Source organism: Meles meles, chromosome 8, assembly GCF_922984935.1.
Source record: "Meles meles chromosome 8, mMelMel3.1 paternal haplotype, whole genome shotgun sequence".
NCBI lineage: Eukaryota > Metazoa > Chordata > Mammalia > Carnivora > Mustelidae > Meles > Meles meles.
Window position 1 is genome coordinate 103,110,523 of NC_060073.1, and position 21,281 is coordinate 103,131,803.

Consider the following 21,281-nt stretch of genomic DNA (forward strand, 5'->3'; position numbering starts at 1 on the left):
GAAGGGCCTGGAGAAGGCACGGCGCGGGCAGAGACCCAAATGCCCGCGGAGAGCGTGGGCCAGTGCGGGAGACTTGCCGGTGCCGGGGCCAGGTGGGCAGGGAGCTCCCCGCGCCTTTCCCCGTCGGCGGCTCCGCGAGCCGGGGCCTCACCCGACCTGCCCTGAACCTCGTGGCCCCGCAGAGAGGCACCATCTCTCCCGAACCGGGGGAGCTAGCGGGCGGGCCTACCTCGTAGTACTTGCCGTCGGCGTAGCAGCCGCAGCTGTGCGGCGGGATGCAGCTCCGGCCGTCCAGCACGTAGCCCGCGTCGCACTGGCAGCCCTCCACGCAGTAGTGGTTGCAGTCGCTCTTGAGGCGGATGGCGGCGCAGCGCGGCTGGCACACGCTCACACAGCTCTCGTAGTGGCTGTTGGGAGGGCAGGTGACGGCTGCAACACAAGCCACACACGACACACGTCAGGCCTCGCCGCCTCTCAGGGGCCGCGCACGCCTTCGCTGTGGCCGTGGCTTCCCGCGCTCGGGGAGGCGGAGCCGGGCGGGGAGTGCGCGCGCAGCCTCTTCTGCCCGGCTCCGATGCTTCGGGAAAGCCTCCCTCCCGCTTAAATGCTGGGCCGCAAGCGGATGCGGTGCCCGGGGTTCCCTCACGTACTCTTTGTGTTCTGCTCAGCCCTGCGGCCTTCACGCCCCATTCCCCTCCCCCCCGTGCGTCTGGTCTTCAGTCCGGCGCCCCCTTGCCTTCCGGGGCGCTCCATGCTCGCATCGTCCCTTATGCGTGCCCTCCTCCTGCCCTCTGCGGGGGAGCCCCCTCTCGCTGGCAAAGCGCCCCCCACCCTTACACCAATGGCAGCTGGCCTTCACCCCAGAACTTCCGCAGAATCTTTTCGAAGCCAGGAGTGCATAAACGGTCCGTAACGGGGTGCCCGAGCCCCTGGATTTCTGAGGAGGCAAGTGTGCGCCGCGTGTGCGTGTGAGCGTGTGGGTGTGAACTACGCTCTACCATTTTCAGATGCGTGTGCACGCTCTTGGGGAAGGCAGTGAAGGTCCTGGAGAAGAGCAGGCGTCTGGGGCAAGCGGCAGGACACTGAAACCAGTTACTTAGCCTCTCTGGACCCACCTCCTTCCCTGTGAAATGCACACACTCACGGCACCGACTTCATGGCCCGGGGGGGGGGGGGGGGGCAGGAATTCTGGGAGTCTGCGTACCTGGAACAGCGCTTAGCACGTAAACGCTCAGTGTTAGCCAATCTTTAAAGGCAGGTTTGCTGGAAAGTTCTATAGAAGGTATTATTTTAATCAATGTATATGAAAAACACAAGTACTATCATGTGGGAACTTCTCGATACCACATACAGTATACATTTGGGGCACATTTTATTTTTTATTTTACCTAATGGTAAAACTGGACTTTTTTGGCATGCATTTTACGTGTATAGATTCATGTAACCAATACCATGACCTATATATCTTTTAAATATTTAATTTAGAAGGTACTACCTGCCTGTGGTAGACAATGGAAGCCATACAAGTAAAAGTGCAACAGAAAAGCAACCTCTGGTAACAAATTAGAGTAGAATCTTCTAGAAATCTTCTGTGCATATATAAGTACCCAGGTGTGTGTGTGTGCATGCGTATGCATGCATGTGTGTATTCCATTCCCATTTTTTCACATGAATGGGAGCATAATATACATATTTTCCTGCTCATTGCTTTTTCATGACAGTACTCCTTACCTTACCCTTGAATTACTGTTTTTGCACTGTTACCTGGTATGTGTATTTTCTGTTTATGATGATGCTGCAGTGAACATCCATAGACATATATCTTTGGCCTCATGAGTAAATGACTGTGTATAATAAAACCCTGGAAGTGGAATTACTGGGTCAAAGGGTTCATACGTTTCAATTTTTGATAGATGCAACCCAATTGCCCTCTAAAGAGGCTACGCCAATTCATCCTCCTCCCAGCACTACATGAAGAGGTTTATTTTCACACATCCTTGCTGAGTGTGTCGCACCAAACCTCTGATCCTTAGAAATGCATAAGGTTAAATGTCATACATAAATATAATATATACATATCTCAATCCCATATATATATATAGGATTACTACCCTGAATATATAGAGAACTCGCAAAACTCAACTCAAGCACAACAACAAAAACTCAATTCAAAAAGGGACAAAGGACTTGAACAGACATTTCTCCAAAGAGGATGATACACGAATGGCCATTAAGCACATGGAAATATGCTCGATATCACTAATCATCCAGGAAATAAATATCAAAACTACCATGAGAAACCACCTCACACTCAGTAGGATGGCTACTATTTAAAAAACTCAGAAAACCCAGTGTTGGCAAAGGTGCAGAGAAATTGGAACCCTTGGCCAGTTTGGTAGGAATGGAAAAGAGTGCAGTCGCTGTGGGAAGCAATATAGCAGCTCCTCAAAAAATTAAAAATAGAATTATCATGTGATCCAGCAATTACACTTCTAGATATATGCTCAAAAAATTTGAAAAAAGTTTCTCAGAGAGACCTTTATACGCCTATGTTCACAGCCACCTTGTTCACAATGGCTAAAGCATGAAAGCCATCCAAGCATCACTGGATGGATGAATAGATAAGCCAATGTGGTATATCCACACAATGAAATATTAGTCAGCCTTAAAAAGGAAAGACATTCTGCAATATACCACAGCATAAATGAACCTTGAGGACATTAAGCTAAGTGAAATAAGCTAACCAAACAGACAGATGCTGTGTGATTCCACTTAGAGGAGGTATCCAAAGTCTTCAAGTTCATAGCCATAGGAAATGGAACAGTAGGCTGCCAGGTACTTGGGTGGGTGGGGCATGAGGGGTTAGTGTTTCATGGGCATAGAGCTTCAGTTTTGCAAGATAAAAATAGTTCTGGAGAGGGGCGGTGGTTGCACAGCAATGGGAATACACAATGTGAGTACTTAACGCCACTGAACTTAAAAATGAGTTAAAAAACGTTAAGAACGTACATTTTATGTTCTGTATATTTTACCACAATAAAAAAATTGAAAAAATTACTATATCCTTACTTAGTTTGCATTCTTTGATCAGCTTTTCACTTGTTTGTAATCCATTTGTATGTTTTCCTCTGTGAATTTCTTTTCCATGTCCTCTGTGCATTTTATGGTGTTGAATTTTTTTTTTTAAAGTTTTATTTATTTATTTGACAGACAGAAATTACAAGTAGGCAGAGAGGCAGGCAGAGAGAGAGAGGAGGAAGCAGGCTCCCTGCCGAGCAGAGAGCCCGATGCGGGGCTCGATCCCAGGACCCTGGGATCATGACCTGAGTCAAAGGCAGAGGCTTTAACCCACTGAGCCACCCAGGCACAAATTAAAAATAGACTTTTGTCTGTCATGTGTTACAAAGTATTTACTGTTGGCTTTTAAATTGCTGCTTCTTTTTTGGCAGGTTGGGGGGAACCTGTATTTGATTATGTTTTTGTCTTATAGAAATTTACATTTTTAAAGGTGTCAAATTTATCAGGCTTTTCTTCTCGCTTTGGGCATTTTGCTTAGAAAGGCCCTCTCTATTGCAAGATTACCAAACATGAGAACAAAAATGCCTTTGTCTTCTCCTTGTGCTGTTATAACTGACATTTTTATGTTTGATCTTGATTCTGTTTGGATTTTATTTTTGGGTGAGAAGTAAAGCGGGGATTTAGCTATTTCCCCCTTCTACTTGTCCTTTGTCCCTTGCCTATTTATTAAAGAATACATTTTTCCCCAGTAATTTGAAATGCCTGCTTTATGGAATACTAATTTCTTTTTAGTGTTTGGGCCTATTTGTGGATTTTTCTCATCTTCCCACTGGTTGATCTTTCTATTCATGTCCCAGCATTAACTCAGTTTTGTTACTGAAGCTCTACAATACGTTTTAATATCCGAGAAGACACACCAGCTATTTAGAAATGCTCATTGTCCCAAGTATGCTGGCCCCATTTCCCCAACTAGACTCTGACCTATTTTGTACTTTGGATTCTTCTGTGACACTCAAAACAGTCCCGAGAACAGGGGAGGTAGGATTAATAAAGATTAGGTTCTTGAGAACAGACTTTAAAATTCCTAACACTGATTTTTGCCACCCCAATGAAGTATGAGAACTGTGGAGGATGATGGCTCTACCCTTGGATTTCCACTGCGGTCACGAATGTGGCTCTTGTCGTGGCCAGGACACTGATGCATTTAGCCTTTGTGCCTTGGGGGCAGGAGGCATGGATCGCCCCAAAAAGCAATGCAGTACAATGCAGTGGACAAGGGCTGTGGAATTGAGCTGACTGGTTTGAACCCTAGATCTGGTGCTAACTAGCACTGTCACCTGGGTAGGTACCTACTTTTTTGAAGCCCGTTTCCTCCTCTGTCAAGGGCAGCTACTATCTCCCTCATCAAGTAGTTGTTAAGAGAAAATGAGGTGTATTTTGCAAAGCTCCTAGTCCACTGCCTGGTACTTCAAGGACAGCTTCTGCTATTACAGTGGGAACAGTTGTATTAGGAGAAGAATTTATTGGATCTGCGGAGAAATCTGCAAGAGAACCCCTAATTACCAGACTTGGGATCCAGGATTCTGAATACGAAAGGGAAAATGAAAATGACACCCAGCTGTGTCTGAGCACTCGCCAGGTGTCATGCCCGGGGTGGCACGGATGATGAGACATCAGCACACTGAATTCTCACAGTGGCCCACCCAAGTTGGAAGATAGCCCCCACAGACCTGATCCTGTGCAGAGGTCCTGTAAGCCCCCTGCAGCGTCGGGGCGGGGGGGTCTCCAGTCCCCAGGGTCCCTGGTCTGCCCAGGGTCAAAGAGGCAGCAGTGCCCAGTGGAAGGAGCACTTCCTGTAGCCACTTTCCTTGGGAAAGTTCCAACATTTCTCAGAGCTTCACTTTCCTCCTCTAGAAAATGGGACTATTAATAGCACCCGCTTTACGGGGTGCCTGGGTGGAGAATATGAGCGAGGACTCATATCGCACATAGAATAGTGTCGAGCACATAGTCAGAGCCAAGTCACTGTTAGGCGTTTACGATTTTCCTCTCCTATGGCTTACTGTATGCTCACTCACCATCTATAAGGCTAATTTAAGTCTCCCAAGAAGGGGCTGAAGAAAGGACAGACTCAGCTGAATGAATTTTAAGGAGGGGTTAGTAATTAAGACAACAGACCTCCTTCTTCCCGTCTAAACCTATTTGTTCAACTTGGGTGGAGAAGTTTTCCAAAGCATTTACAAATACGGTAATTGGGTAATAAATTATCCCATTGATAGGAATAACCAATATCGTTGAAAAACAACAGCACTCTGCCTTGTCACCAATAAGAGGTAAGTTTAAAAGACCATTCTGTATTACCCCGTTTTCCTCCTGAAAACACCATTTCTCGTATTTTGACATGTGAGTGTTGAATTGGATTAATTCCTGGGGGCCAGAGGGCCGTGAACCCCACCCTCACTTCTCAGACATTCCATCACGTTCCATACGGTTACAAACCACCCTGTTGAAGACAGGCTTTCTGTGTTCACCAGTCTCTCAGATGGAATGCCCGAGTTAGGACTCAGTCTCCTGCAGCTTTTTCTCTGCTTCTGAAATTCAAAATGGAAAACTCAGCTGCCTCCAACTGCACCCGCCCCCCCATCCCCACCCACATACCTTCTTTAAAGTATAATTTTTTCTCTTATTTTAGCATTTCTTTTTTTTCCCCCCGTCATTATCAGCATCTATCTCCCCAGGAGCTCTCTTTTGGATCTTTACCCCCGTCCTGAAATGCCAAGGTCAGGGGAGGTCTAACTGACCCTCATGCATCCCAGCCTCAGCCCTGCTGGCAGGCAGCTAGTCTAGGCAGGGATGGGGCCCAAGGCCGAGGGTGAAGCAGGACAGACTCTGCTCTGAGTGCCTTGGATAGAGCTCCCCATTACTATATATAAAGGTGGCAACCCATGTCTGTGCAGAACGTTGAGGAGGCGAGAGGAAAGTATTGTTGCTGGAGAGGCAGAAGAACAAGAAAAAAAGGTCTTCGTATCCTAAAGAGTCTTCCTTTTCATAACTGTTTCCCCATCCTACACCGTTTTTAGCTCTACAGGTCCAAGCTTGATAGAGGCAGGGGCACTTTCTTCTTCCTGGGTAAGAAAGGGGCTTCCCAGCACAATTCCTTTTCCTTACCATGAGTGACAAAAATTGAGACGTGTCATTTAACGTGAGTGTTCATGACATTAGCCCCCTCTGAAAACAGTTCTTGTCGATGATTTCCCTGTGCACAGCAGCTAGGAGCAATGGTTCTGGCACCCACTATGCCCTGACTCCCATCCCAGCTGCCCAGGGAGTAGTTCAACCACCGCGACCTGGCCACAGGGAAAGAGAGGCCTCCTTACTGTAAGTCTCAAGAGGAAGCAGGTGGCCTCTTGGTCTCTTTCCCAGCAGAGTTCCCCATCCCGAGCCGTATCTAGCTCCCTGGGTCATAAGCCTGGTTTTCTGATTTAGGTGAAGGCAAGCTCTCTGGCTGCACGGTGCTGACCCCAATGAATCTAGAGTAGCTCTGGGGACTTATCCAGATCCTGACTTTTTTATAAGCATATTTATTTCATTGAAGTCACCAGAGGCCAATCAGTCTGGACAGTGACTCCCGCGGGCCTCATCCCCACAACCTCTCACTCGGGGACCAAGCCTGGCTGAAATGGTATTGGCACCTTTCCCTCCCTCTCCCTACTTCCTCCCATCCTTCCCCCACTAGCTACATGAATCCAGTTGTGTGGAATGCAAACCAACCGTGGGAGCCTTAAACTACAACCCTGTTTCCGGGTTTTCGTCGATATTCCCCCTTTTTCAGTGTGGAAAGGGAGTTTATTTTCTGAGACCCCCACTGAGTCACTTATACAGAGTTCTGTGCATTCAGCATCCATTTGTAAGCTTTTCATACAGCTAGGCCTAGAAGAGATTTGCTGTCGTTAATGAGATGGAGATGGGAAAATGGACCGAGGCAGCCTGGCCAAAGACCACTCACTAGCGGTTTCTCCGCCCCATCTTTTCCTATTATGTTGTGCTCAACTGCAGGCGAATTACTCCAGTACATTACACACCAGTACAGTGTATACGAGTTGACAGCATGAGCTTTGGGGTGAGAAGGTCGAATCCTGAGTTTGCCACTGAGATTGTATGACCTTAGGCAAGTTATTTAACTCCTCTGAGTCTCTGTTTCTCCCTGACTAATTGGGTTATAGAGGAGAATAAACGAGATAATGTTGATAAAGTGTTTAGCACTGGGCTTGGCTCAGAACGAGCCATTAATATAACAACAACACCACTTGGCATGCATACAATGTGTTATGCTTTCAATTACCTAATTTGATCCTCTGGATGTTTCTGTAGCATAAAGGGTATAGGCAGCGGCATTATCAAAGCATCATCAGGGGGAAACTAAGAACCAGGGCGGAAAAGCAAATTGCTCCAAGGTCACACCGGCGTTTAAGGGCAGAGCAAGGCTTGAATCCAGGGGCTCTAATTCTTTTTTCTCCTGCTTTTGACATTCTGCCATGTTTCATCAACACAAAGACCGATACATGACATATTATGAATCCAACAGAACAGCATGCTTAGAGAAAGCACGTAAATTACCAGCACCATAATGGGCCCAAGAGGTTCTAGAACAAAGTAACTATCTGGCTAATTCACTCTTCCCCCATTAGTCCTTTCTTAAAAGTGTATTGTGCCCTTGCTGAGTCCAAATGCCATCAGTGGTGCTCTGTGCTCTATGTACGTGATCTTATTTAATCTCTAGAGCAACACGGAAATAAAGGGTATTATTCCCATTTTATGGATAGGGAAATGGAGGCTCTGGGAGGTTGTGCATCTTGTTTCAGAGATCAAACTCAATTCCAAATGCATATGTATCCTGAGAGGGCTCTGTTCCGTGGACTTCTACAGAGTTGGACTCCTGGCCCGCCCACAGAAACCAGGTGCCGGGAGAGAGGGACGGGGGAGGACTCACAGCAGGACGTGTAATTCCTCCAGCCGGTCACGGCGATCCCCTGAGTCTGGCAGGTGCTGGCGTAGTTCTGCAGCCAGCTGCAGGCGGTCTGCACGGCGCCCCCATCGATGCAGGAGTCAAACAGGCAGTTCTTATAGAAGAAGGCGGGGTTCACTTTGCTGTGACACTTGGTGAAGCCGGCGTTCTGGCTGGGGATCAGGCTGCACAGCTCTTGCGTCTTGGAGAACGCTTCCACCTTGGCGCAGGAAGGGCAGCGGTCCCCGCAGCCAACCTGGCAGAAGGTGTCCCTCTGCACCCAGCTCTGCCCAAACTCATTGACGCTGGAAGCAAGCAGACCCATGGGCATCTCCAGATCATCGTCGGGGTTGCTGTTATAGCGGCCGCACAGGCCCAACGTGCTGTTCTGCATGCTCCTGGGGACCGTGACCGACAGGAAGCTCTTCCAGTCATACACGACCTTGAGGCCGAATTCCGTCTCCACCACCACGTGGAAGCCAAAGGAAAAGATATTTATTTTCCCTTGTCCCAGCTTCAGGGGCAGATATAAGCGTTCATTGTTGACCTACAGGAGAGAGAGGGGTTGCAGCAGAGAAATGCGGTGGGCCCAGAAAACACCCACCTCTCCGAACGATCCGGCTCGAGAGCCGCAGCCCCAGAGGGGGGTTGGAACAGGTTGAACGTAATCTTGGCAAGTGGTGTTGTTTATGTCAGTCAGCTATTATTATTAGGATCTGAGCAGACTTAAATGACTATCCTTTGTGCACTAATACACCTATTTATTTCAATGCCTTCTGTTTACATAGTATTATTTCCCCTAGGAGTTCAAACTGTTTTCTCCAAAGTAATGAGAGGGGAATAAGAATTCAATTAAAGTTTAGACTAAAATACCAAACTGTAGAACTCCAGTGTTCCTATTTCCAGCTGTATTGTGGATTGGTTTTAGGTAAACCCCAACTTGTTCATTCCTTTGGGATTTTTTTCCCCCAGAGGAATGACTTGACTTTGCTGTCCCTCCTACCTGGGATGCCATTCTTCACCCATCAACCATCCTCCTGCCCCCAGACCCTGCTCGGATGTCGCCTTTTCTATAAAGCAAGACTGCTCGAGCCTGTGGTGAGAATTAATCACTCCCTCATCCGGGCAACCAGAATGTTATTTATATTTGTGCTCTTGTTCACCTTTGGCCAAGATCGAGCCTGTGTGGCCCTGTTGTTGAAGCACCAACACAATCTGCCTTACATCATGGTCAGTTGTCTACATTTCTGTCTCGCCTACAAGATCATGAGTAACTTGAGGGCAGGAACCACACTTTATTGATCTTTATGTCCATCTTCCTCCTCGCTCCCCGCCGGGTGCCCAGCGCAATGCCTCACACTGAGAGGGCCCTTGACACGTTTCCTCTCGTATATTTTTTTATTTGTAAAACAAGGAAATCCCTTAACATACAACCCTGGAACTGTATTGCCCTTGCACTGCCCTATTTTGATTCAGATAAGCAAATCCTATAGCCCTTGGCTAGGTGGGTACGTGATGGAAAATAAGACTACTGTGAGGGCCAGAGAGCAGATCGTCTTCTCCAGAGAGGCAGGTGGCTGCTCCCCTGGGGGTGTTCTAACACTGTTCCCGACCAGAAACGCCTTCCCTTCTGACCTTAATCTCCACCCTTTATTCGACATCCACCCCCTCCCCCCACACACTGCTACTGCTGTGGTTCTGGCCCTCACCACCTTTACCCTGACTACTGAATTCTGACTACTGGTCTCCCTGCTCTGATATTGACCTTCTCCTCCCTTCACTCCCTGCTGCCACTCCAGCATCTTTTAACGCAATTAAAAGCCATTAATCCAATACTTCAAACCCTCTCTATAGCTTGAGTCAAATGTCTCATACACTCAGCAGATCCCAAAGAGGGTTCTCCAGGGCCAGCCCCTACATCTCTCAGACCCGACTCACTTACTTCCCCTAGGCCAGCAATACCCGACACTTTGCATTTCCCCAGATGGACCAAGTTGTGCCGGTCTTTTGCTGCATGCCATTTCCTTTGCTGAAAGTGTGATGGTTCTTTCTGGATCCTATCCGGGGCCCTCATCCTCCGTCACCGTTGATTGTGGCTGGTGGTCTTGGCCGATTGGAAGCCCGGAAGGTTATGACTCTATTCCATTGGCCCCCTTCCACCCCAAGGGTAGCCCTTGGCCAATGACAGACCCATACAGGGGACCAGGGGACCAACTCTGTGTGAAGGTCATGTGCCAGAGTTCCTGGTGGCCCAGGCTGAAGCTGGTCTCCAGCTCAGACCACATCCTTGCTGAACTGTCTTCCTCTGGGGCTTCTCGCACTTTCCTAAGAATCCCCAGCTCAGACTCTGCCTCTAGGGAAGCCGACCTAACCCAGCAATGATGCCCTTCCCCTTGTCCTCCCTCTCTATGGGGCAATGTTCACCCTTCATATTGCAAGTCGACTATCTCCTCTTCTATGAATATTTGTCTAGGAAGAGTTTATTTATTCATTTGGCACCTCTGTGTGCCAGGCACTGTGGTAAATGCTAGAATAAAGCACAGGGCCCCTCCCCTAGTCGCTCACAGGCACATGACAGAGAGAAGTCCATAAATCAATACTAATAACATCACCTGATAAAAGCAATGATAAAGATAAATAGAGGCACAGGCACCAGATTCAGCCTAGGGACAGCACCAGGCATGCCTGCAAGAGATGATACACATACACCTGGTCCTAAAGGATGAGTAGTGTCGGCCAGTCAAAGAGGGATGAGATGAAGAACAAGGAATCCCGAGAAAAGGGCACAGCCCAAGTGCAGGTCAACTAGAGATATAAGCAGGAAGAGCCGCAGCAAGTTAGTGCTGTTAGAGCATAAAAATGTGGCCTTGGGAGTAGTGAAGGTGGGGAGGTGGGGAGGGCCTGGGTCATGGAAGGCCTTGTATGCAGCGTCATACGGGACAGAGGCCATGAGATCACACCTGACAAAGACCTGCTCATTTTGCAGAAAAGAAGTCACTGGTGACCTTCATAAGAGAACTTGAGTAGAGCGAGGAGACCAGAAGTCAGATGGCACAGTGCAACAGCAAAGTGGGGATATGGAAGCAGATCTTCCAGGGAGATCTCTCTCCCCAGGAGCCTGGAAAGGAAGGGGAGGAGAGGGACTGAGTTGAAGCTGGTGGTGAATGGGCATCACGGTTTGCTTTAGACTGAACATGTTTATGGGTTGAAGAGAAGGACCTAACACAGGAGGGAGAGAAGAGAACAGACAAGCAAGATCCCTGAGAGGGCAAAATCGAGAGGGACAGGTGGCGAGTGGCCATGGAGGGGGGGGAGGGAATGTCTCTGTGCACCTGGAAGGGAGGAGGTGAAGACGATGGCTAATAGGTCATTTCAGGAGAGTGGGAGGGCAGAGCAGGAGAGGGACTGTGTCTGGGGAGCTCAGATTTCTCAACCAGGAGCCCCGGAGATGGTGATGGGTGTTCCGTGCAGACACAGGGGATGTGGATGTCAAGGTCACGGAGGGAAGTAGAGGCTGAGGAGACTCCCACCTGCCTGGAAGACCCACACCAGTAAATTAAAAGCTGCACATCCAAATGCTTCTGTGTACCAGCCTGCTTTTCCTCCTGAGTTGCCTTGCATTCTGTATCCTTGGTTATGGGGTGCCAAGCAGGAGGCCAGACCTTGCGAGGAGGCAATAGGACCGGATTCAAGCCAAAGGGCTTACAGATCCTGTCACTGCCCAGGAGCACCCTGAGAAAGGAACCCCCTCCAACTCAGAAGGGCAGGCTCGGCTTCTCTCTGTCTTTGAAGCCCCTGCAGGCCACCTCCATCCCAGCTCCTGTCTTGTCTCTGGGAGGGACAAATGGAGGGAATGAGGAAGCAGAGGGAGAGGCTGGTATGGAGGCAGAGCCTGGTGGAGGGAGCAGGAAGGTGCGGAGAGAAAGAGAACGGGGCGTGGGGGCGAGTGTCAGGATGTGTCGCAAACACCTAAGCGTTAGGAGGAAGACCACACACCGGATTTTTAGAGAGACCTTTCCTTTATGCAACTGGCCCTGAGGCTTGTGTCTAGCTTCTCCAGCTGTCCTGAGGTCCCCTCACCCCACAAAGAAAACACTGTTTTCTTTTCCTAGAACGCTTTTATCTCATTCTCGGCCTGGTTGACATAATCCTTTAAGGCTCAGCTCTGGGTTAGCTCTTCCAGAAAAGCCTTCTCTGAGGCCCCCGAGGCTGGAGGAGGCAACCTGAGTGCTCATGACCCTCCACATGGCACATTTTTGGAGCATTTTCCACGACATCCCCATAACCTGCTAACATGTCTATCTCTGCCCCAAGTCTCTGAGTTCTCTTGGGACAGAAGTCACTTCTGATTCATTCTTCTTGCCCCAGAGCTTGGCACAGAATGGGCCTCAATATAAGCCCATCAAACTAACCTGAGCTGGAGTGATGTTCAAACCCTCACTCTTCTCTCGTGGCCACAGGATGGCCAGTAAGTGACTAAAGACACTGGCTATGAGGATCCTGACAGCCTTCCCCTTGTCCTAGACCATGAAGCACCTGGTTGTGCTGAAGCCCAGCGGCCACGGCAGGGGAGAGCAAGTGCCTGCGGAGCTCTGGCTGTGGCTGGCTGAGACATGGGCTGCCGCGGTGCCCTTAGGAGTGGCTCGCCTTCAGCTGTTCACCCCTGTAAACCTCGCTGGGATAGCATGTTTATTTCTAGCGTCCCTTGTCTTAGTGGTTTCCCTACATCCTTCAGTACTTCTTAGTTCAAGGCAAGGTCAGAGGCATAAAGGGACCCTGAAGCCTAAGGAAACACTTCCACAGCCCCTCCACTTCTGGGAGCGCCAGCCATGACCCGGGGAGCCCTGCTGTGTTTCCCCCAACACTTCATTGCACGCTGTCATTGTGATGGTCATTATTCTTGTCTCGGGGAGAGATGGTGACTAATAATAACATCACAGGAAAAACAAATGCAAATCATTGAACAAGCAGATCCTGTAATGCATATTAATAATTCAAAGTAAATGCTAAATCTATCCCTCAGGCCCCCAAAGAAAAGAACCTTCAAGCATCCTGAACTCTAGCTGCATGTCAGAGATTTGCAAGCCGTACACAGTTTGCAGCTTGAGCACTTAGGACTTCTGGATGACTTAGAAAGATGGACTCTGGGAGTGCCTGGGTGGCTGAGTAGGCTAAATGCCTGACTTCAGCTCAGGTCATGATCCAGGGGTCCTGAGATCAAGCCCTGGGTTGGGCTCCCTGCTGAGCCTGGAGTCTGCTTCTCCTCCTTATGCCCATCCCCCCTGCTCGTGCTCTCAGGCTCTCTCTCTTTCCCTCTGTCTCTAAGACTGATGATTCACAGACCTGTCCCTGAAGAAAATGATACCTTATATTTAATTAAAAAAATAAAATAAAATCTAGAAAGAAAGAAAAAAAGAAGGAAGGAAGAAAGACAGACAGACCTACCCTGGTTAGCATTCTCCACTCCACGCCTTTAATCAATTCCTCCTTGGTGCCCATTACTCACTCCCTCTTGTGGGTTGAACTGTGTCACTCCCACAAAAGACAGGCTGAAGTCTTAACCCCCCCCCCCACCCCACCACCCGGATACCTCTAAAGGTGATCTTATTTGAAAATAGGGTCTTTGCAGGTGCATCACGTCGAGATGAGGTCATACTGGAAGGGGGCGGGGTGCCATATCCAAAGACTGGCGTCCTTAAAGGGGGAGCACGACTCGGCCCAGGAAACAGAAGGCGCAGAGGGAAGAAGGCCACGTGAAGACGAGGCAGGGACTGCAGTGATGCTGTCACAGGCCAACGATCGCCTACAACCGCCAGAAGCTCGGAGCTGATTTTGGATTCTGAGCCTCCAGAGCTGGGAGAGAATAACGTTCTGTTGCTTGAAACCACCTAGTCTGTGATGTGTTGTGATGGCAGCCCCGGGAAATGAATACTGCCTTCCCTCTCCGTCACTTTACAGGCGAAGAAGCAAGCTGTGTGGTGCCCGTGGCTCATGCCTTTAGCCATGAACACAGCCCGTGAGACCAGGGCAGGACACGTGCCAGGAAGGTGAGCTGACCCATCAGGGCCTTGGGCCGACAGCAGGAAGCAAGGGAAGGAGACACTCAGGGAGAGCAGGGAATCAGCCACCACGAGAGAGAGCAGGGACAGCACAAAAGAGAGGAAGGGTTCACAAGGCCCCAGTGGTCTCCCTGTGAAAATAACTGGGTCAGAAAACAGCAGATGAGTCTCAGAGGTCCACACACCTCAATGCCCAAGAGTGTGTAACACAAGACAGAAAATGCAGTCTCACGATACACTGCATGAGACAGGACCTGTGAGCAAAGGATATTTTTAAAAGAAAAAAAAAAAAAACTCTAAAAGGTAAGATGGTGGGTGTTGAATGTCAAGGAGATAAGGAACTGCATGAGAATGTGTAAACCTAAGGGTAGAAATGGATCCGACGAGGAGCGAAGACTCATACGATGCAAGCCACATGGACAAGATGGCCGTGCGTTTGTTTTCACATGTATGATGAGAGCATGGAGTCGAGCGCTGTTCCTGCAACAGGCAGCCTCGACTGTCGGGACATATGGGGAGTCTTATGTGGCTACAGGCCAGGCTTCTGATGTCTTCTTATCGTGCCTCTGCAGCAGCTTCATCCCACAGGTTGATGAGGACGTGGCCAGCAGCAAAATGAAGGTCCTGGGGACCGTAGGAGAGAAAGGGGCTGCTGTGTCGTCTCATTCATCCACTTGACAAATGTGCGGAGTGTCCTGACAACAGAGTGCTGGATAGTCATTTCACACACGGAAGAATTAGGCGGAGGTCCCGCCCTCAAGAAGCCCAGGACAAGTACCGGGCGAGTCAGACATGAGCACCTCCCACCCCAGAATGGAAATACGATTCATGTGGCCATGGCTACACGGGCCGATGGTTCTGGGAAGCCCCGAGGGGAGCAGTCAGGCTTTGCGTATCATATCCAAGGAAGGGAAGAGGAATAGGCCTGGCGAGTCCCTGACTTAGATGCCAAGAAGGCACATTTTTGGATAAACGTGAAAGGGCAAGCAGTTAGGAAGCTACTCTCTGTCAGAGAAGGCGGGTGAGGAGATTCTAAGGCAGGAAAGAGATCTGGAGAGCTGCTCAGGGAACTCCCCAGTTAAAGCTCAGCATTTTTCAGAGAATGTATACAAGGTGAAACGGGAGACCCCCTTAGAGATAAATTACGCCACAGATCAGTGAGGATTGTGCTGAGAGGCTCACGCCCCGTATCAGCTCCTCCAAAATGCCGGAGCAGGGCTGCTGGCTGGTTCATCGGCACTCCTGAGGGGTTCCGCTCAGAGCAAGACCAGGGAGGAGGAGGGGCTGTGTCTGTTGCAGGATCCAATGTCCTCAAACTGGACGATGAGCACACAGAGCTCCTCCAGCCCTATCCGCCCCACCTTCGTCAAGGGAGTGGAGGGCAGAAAGAGGGCACCAAGGTGCAAGTAGGAAGATTGTAGGAGGCCGCTGAAGGCTCCAGATGTGTACAAGACTCCTAAACTCCCAGATCTCATGGGGGCCAGCGGGGAGACCGGAGGAGGTGGGAAGGAGGCCAGAGCAGGGGACTGTCATCCCCGGGCTCCATAAAGGGAAGGAGATGGATGGGGCAGCAGTCCCACGGACAGACATCTAAGCCCTGTTAGGCACATGTTCTTTTTTACAGTTGGAGTGACTGCCCGAGGATACACAGCAGTAGCCCAGCTGGGATTCGAAGCTAGGTCTGTGCTCTCTCCAACATGCTCTGCTACATTGGGAGGGATACAATTTCTGTTCCTAACTCAGTGCTTTGAGCGGAATATTTTTCTCTCTGAGGCTCAGTGTCCTTATCTATAAGATAAAGCAATAGAAAATCTCCAGGACCCCTCTCTGCTCTAATAGCCTGTGCTTTTCCATGGATTCCAGGCTAGCCCGATTCAGCCGGAGCCTGGCCCGCTGATCCCAAACCCCCACGCTCACATCCCAGCTCCTTTCCTGCTGTCTGGCCTTGACTACTCACCAGCACCGTGTGCTTGTAGGCCCTGTGAATCACAATGCTGTAGCCAAACACGGTCACGTCCACCTGCTTGACCCACAAGGCCAGGGATGGGTCCCGGTCCTCATTCTTGGCTGTGACGACAAACTTGGGGAAAGTGTCTGAGCTTGGCCTGCTTCCCGTGGTGCAGAGGATAAGGGGGCAGCTGGTCTGGAAGTCAAAGGGGTAGCCATCAAAGGTCAGGTAGTGGCCGTAACCCGAGACGATGCAGGAGGCGTCAGTACGAGGCTGACAGTAGAAGAGACCTCCCTCCTCCATGCAGTACTCGTCCCCCTTGCATGGGATGCTCTCACAGCGGACGCTGTTGTCTGTGCCGTTGCAATAGCAGAAGATCTGGCAGTCCACGTCCACCCAGAAGGTCTCATTGGTGGCAAGCTGGTGGCCCTCAAAGTTGCAGCCACACTCGCTGCGGGTGACGCACTGGCTGCCTTGCAGGGCGTAGCCCTCGTCACACTGACAGCCCTCAGAGCAGCTGTCCACACAGATGGGGCCCAGGGCCAGCGTCTCACAGGTCTCCATGCACGTCATACACTCCTCGAAATGGCTGTTCTCCGGGCATTCCAGAGCTGAGGGTGGCCAAGGAGAAGACAGGCTTGAGCAAGCGACAGGGGTGAAGAGAGAGTGTGTATGCACTCACTAGCTGCTTGTGGTGTGTATGCGTTCCTGCTGCATGGGAATGCGGTGTGCTTAGTCCTACTGTCATCCTCATTTGGGGAGCTCAGAGGCTCAGTGAACCCCTCACGTGCTTATGTGTTCCTGGGGCACTTAGCTCTCTGTGGAGAAGATTCCAAGACTATGAGCCTTAGTGAGGACCTACTACATCCCAGGCATCATTGTAGACAGTTTGGTGTAACTTTACTCAACAGCCTGGGAGGTAAGCAAAGTCTTCTCATCTCTATCTTACAGATGAGAAACTCAAGTCCAATGACTTAATCCAGCCTGTAAGTACCAGAGAGATGCGAATCTGGATCTCCCAATGCTAAGTCCCCTGACTCAAGGACTCAGGAGGGAGAGTGTCCTGGAAAGAACCAGTGCTTTGGGTCCAGAGAGATGGATATCATCTCTGAGTTTGGTTTCTTCTTTTATTAAATAAAGATGATAATTATCTAGCAGTCATTCTGGGGATTATTGACCTAACATGTGGTCCATAGTAGAAGTTCAATAAATAGAAAACCTTTTCCCTATTCACACTTCCTTCTATTAGGATATACTTTATGAAGGCATTTTTACTCTACAAATTGGCTTGCTCTTTGTCTTTCACGTCTCCACTCCTGGTGCCCTTGGGTCTTTTCTACCTCCCCACCGCCTTCTGCCCCTGGTCGCTCCCACCTTCTCTGCTCACAGTCTTTCCCCAGTCTGAACGGACCTCACAAAGCCAAATCCTACACATCTGTCAAGGTTCATTTCATATTGCACTTCGGCCCGGAAGCCTTCCTTGATAGATCAAGTCTCTGGGTCACAAAGGACCGCATATATTATGCTAACAGCACACGCTGCTTACCATGGATTTTAGGGTCGTCTTCCCATTTCTTATTATTTCAGCCTGCCAAAATTTGCCCTGGGCAGGGCATGAATGAATCCAGGAGCCAGAAAGAAATCTACCTAGAAGTCTGCATAGTTCAAAGATCTGCGAAGGTCCCCACCATCCCCTGGGACAATAGGTACCAATTCTTTAGAACTTTCTTTAGCTTTTATGCATACTCTCACTCCTTAATAATGCTTTACAATCCAAGGACAGAGAGGACACGACAGAGAAATAAATTGCATGGCAGTAACAGCTCTGCCCACAAGTACCAACTCAACAGTTCTGCACTAGGTACTGAGAGCCAATCTTTTTTCCTCTGGGCTAAAGGACTATCTCCACTCCCGTTGACTACAATACCATACAGCTTTGGAGTTGAAGGCTAGTTCAGCACTGATTAAATATGTCTGTATAGAGGGATTTTCACATTTGTCTCTAAATTATGAATGTTATAACATCGACTGCAGGTTTATGGTGATAGCAAATAACATGACTTATTTAAATGGCTCTCACTTGATGACTTATTGTGTTGTCTGAATTTGTCTGAAAGTCTGGAACATACAGACGTGAAGTAATAAAACTTCCTCTGGCCTCTGAAATGTCTCTGTGAAATTATTTAATTGGGCAGCCTGACTCTGCCAACAGGAGGGCTGGTTCAAAATCTCGGAACACAGAAGTGGTGGTTGTCCCTAGCTGGGCCCAGAGAAGATTGTGTTCCTGATTTGCAGCTGTTACTCAGCCCAATCCCCAACCTGCAAAACCCTGACCAGATTAACCCCTTAGGACCCAAGTCTTCCTTAATCAAACATGCACACTCTTGTCCTGTGAGACCCTTGGCTGCTTTTGTCCCCATGTTTCCTTCTCTAAAAAAGGCACCAAAAAGAACTTCCTCCAGCTCTGCAGAGGAGGGGTGACGAGAAGCTATTCTGGGCAGCCATCACACCCAGGAAAAGAGGGAATCATCCCCATTCCACCACACTTCACACCGACTATGGCACCAAAGTGTGCTCCGTGCATGACAAAAGCAATCCAGAAACATGGTCTACAGAGCAGAGTTCATAGTCTGAAAGGGCAGTGGACATGACGGGGCAACAAAATGGATTTGGTAGGGGCAGGCTCAGTAACCCTGTAAAGTGACCAAACTGCAACCAAAAAGCAGAGACCAGGAGAGGGACAGAGATCTTGGTAGATAAGCTGCACAGAAGATCAGAGAGGATGTGCAGGTAGAGTAAGAAAGCTTTTGGGAACGTATTACAAGGTCCCAAGAGATGTGGTGGTCAGGAGAGACCCTGGAGTGTCTCTCCCTGTAGGTGACATATGAATGCTCCCAGAAGTCCAGCTTTAGGATTCAGAGTGTCTGCTAGTCTTCCCTCCCTGCTGTGGTTAAGGGTCTCCAAGAATATTATCACCTTCTCTGAGATGACGACCACCAAATCATTCACATGCTTCTTGGGCTCCAAAAGCTCAGAACCCAGAGATGTAAACAGACAAGCCTATGTGTATGTATGTATGTAGTGTGTGTGTGTTTTCTTAGCTCTAAGATGTTTCTGTTGAAAGGGTTTAGTGGCAAAGCAAGAATACCCCCATAGCAATAGATAAGTCTCACTCAGATCTTGGTTTCTAGGAACAGTCCCCACCTGGGGAAATAAGGGCTTCTTGGAGTAATGGCTGATTCTAGTCTGGGGCAGGGGAGGTTACAGGACAAATTTAGAGCATCTTGATATACCAGAAAGTGGGAAATTGACCAAGGCATGCCCAAAGGACATAGGCAGCTCGAAGGGCTCCCACAGGCCAAATCTGGAATAATTTTAACACCAAAGTCATGAACGAATGTAAATTGAAATATAAATAATTTAAAAAATGGGAACATGTATGTCCATATTGGTAAGATAGATGATTGACACTTACATTGCTATGTGTTCGTCCATAGCCGAGTGGATAAAGAAGTTGTGATATATATACCTGCAATAGAATATTACTCAGCCATCAAGAAAGAATGAAATCTTGCCATTTGCAATGATGGAGATGGAGCTAGAGTGTATTATGCTAAGAGAAATAAGTCAGTCAGAGAAAGACAAATACCATATAATTTCACTCCTAGAATTTAAGAAACAAAACAGATGAATAAACAAAGAAAAAAAGAAACAAACAGAAAAAAACAGACTCCAGAGAACAAACAGGTGGTTGCCAGAGGGGGATGAGAGGAGAGATGAAATAGATAAAGGGGATTGGAAGTGTACTTACAGTGATGAGAACTGAGAAATATATAGAATTGTTGAATCATATTGTACACCTGAAACTCCTGTAACACCATATGTTAATTATACTTCAATAAAAAGATAATTGAAAGAAGATGGGTAGATGGATGGATAAATGGATGGATGGATAGATGGATGGATGGATAAATGGATGGATGGATGGATGGATAAATGGATGGATGGATGGATGGATGGATGGATGGATGGATGGATAAATGGATTGACGGATGGATGGGTGGATAAATGGATGGATGGATGGATGGATGGATGGATGGATGGATGGATGGATGGATAAATGGATTGACAGATGGATGGGTGGATAAATGGATGGATGAATGGATGGATGGATGGATGGATAAATGGATTGACAGATGGATGGGTGGATAAATGGATGGATGGATGGATGGATGGATAAATGGATGGATGGATGGATGGATGGATGGATGGATAAATGGATGGATGGATGGATGGATAAATGGATTGACGGATGGATGGGTGGATAAATGGATGGATGGATAAATGAGTGGGTGGATGGATGGATGGATGGATGGATGGATGGATAAATGAGTGGATGGACGGATGAATAAGAGATGGATGACAGGCAGACACATGGAAGAAAAGGGAAGCCTCTTACTTATACTAGAATGACATCTACACTTCAGTAAATACGTGAACAGAGTGCTGGATCTAGAAGCCATCAGCTTGTAATCATCATGCTAAAAATACTGAAACAAGCAAAGATCATCAATGGGCACTAAATAGAGGTGGGGGATTTTGATATCAGCCTACAGTTAGCATTTGCCTCATTTGCTTTATCATCTCCTTTTACACTCTCTCTGCAGGATACTTACATGGTCTTAAAGTGTCTCCCCACTGGTAGCTGATTTGTGGTAAGAGAACAAAGACAACGTGACCACGGAGTGGAGACATTGGATAACACCTGACCAGGGGACCAGCGTGCCCATCTCCACTGAGAGACTGGACAGAGAGCATGTGCTGCACGTGATGTGATACCATGAGGAAAGCAGACATCGCCCGTTCGGGAGTCTGAGAGGGGAGGTGCAGCAGAACCTAATCACAAGGAAATATCAAGCCCAAAGGAGGGCCATTCTGTTTTAAAAGGTGGGAGGCTGTATTCTTTAAAAATGACAATAAGTAGAAAGAAAGCTAAGGAATTATTCCAGATTAAAGGAGACTAAAGAGCCTTGATAGTTCTAAAGATAACATGTGGTCTTAGACTAGATCTGTATTGAAAGGGGAATGCCATAAAGGACTTCATGAGTTAATTGGAAAAATTGAAATATGGATATTAAATGATTCTATCGGTGTTAAATTTCCTAAGGTCAGTAACTGTACTGTGGTTCTGTAAATGAGTGTCATTATTCTCAGGAAATACACACTGAAGTATTTAGGGGCAAAGGGGTGT

The 21,281-nt window shown here is 48.4% G+C and overlaps 1 protein-coding gene across 1 annotated transcript in view; it reads right to left on the reverse strand.

Annotated features, from left to right (window-relative positions):
- Window positions 1-21,281, reverse strand: part of TECTA (tectorin alpha) — a 67,890-nt gene that overhangs the window by 20,150 nt on the left and 26,459 nt on the right. Inside the window, exons 10-12 of the mRNA XM_046017063.1 lie at window positions 16,040-16,641; window positions 8,009-8,570; window positions 230-429 (exon numbers count right to left, since the gene is read on the reverse strand). Coding sequence (XP_045873019.1) covers window positions 230-429; window positions 8,009-8,570; window positions 16,040-16,641 — 1,364 coding nt within the window. The remainder of the gene's footprint in view (window positions 1-229; window positions 430-8,008; window positions 8,571-16,039; window positions 16,642-21,281) is intronic.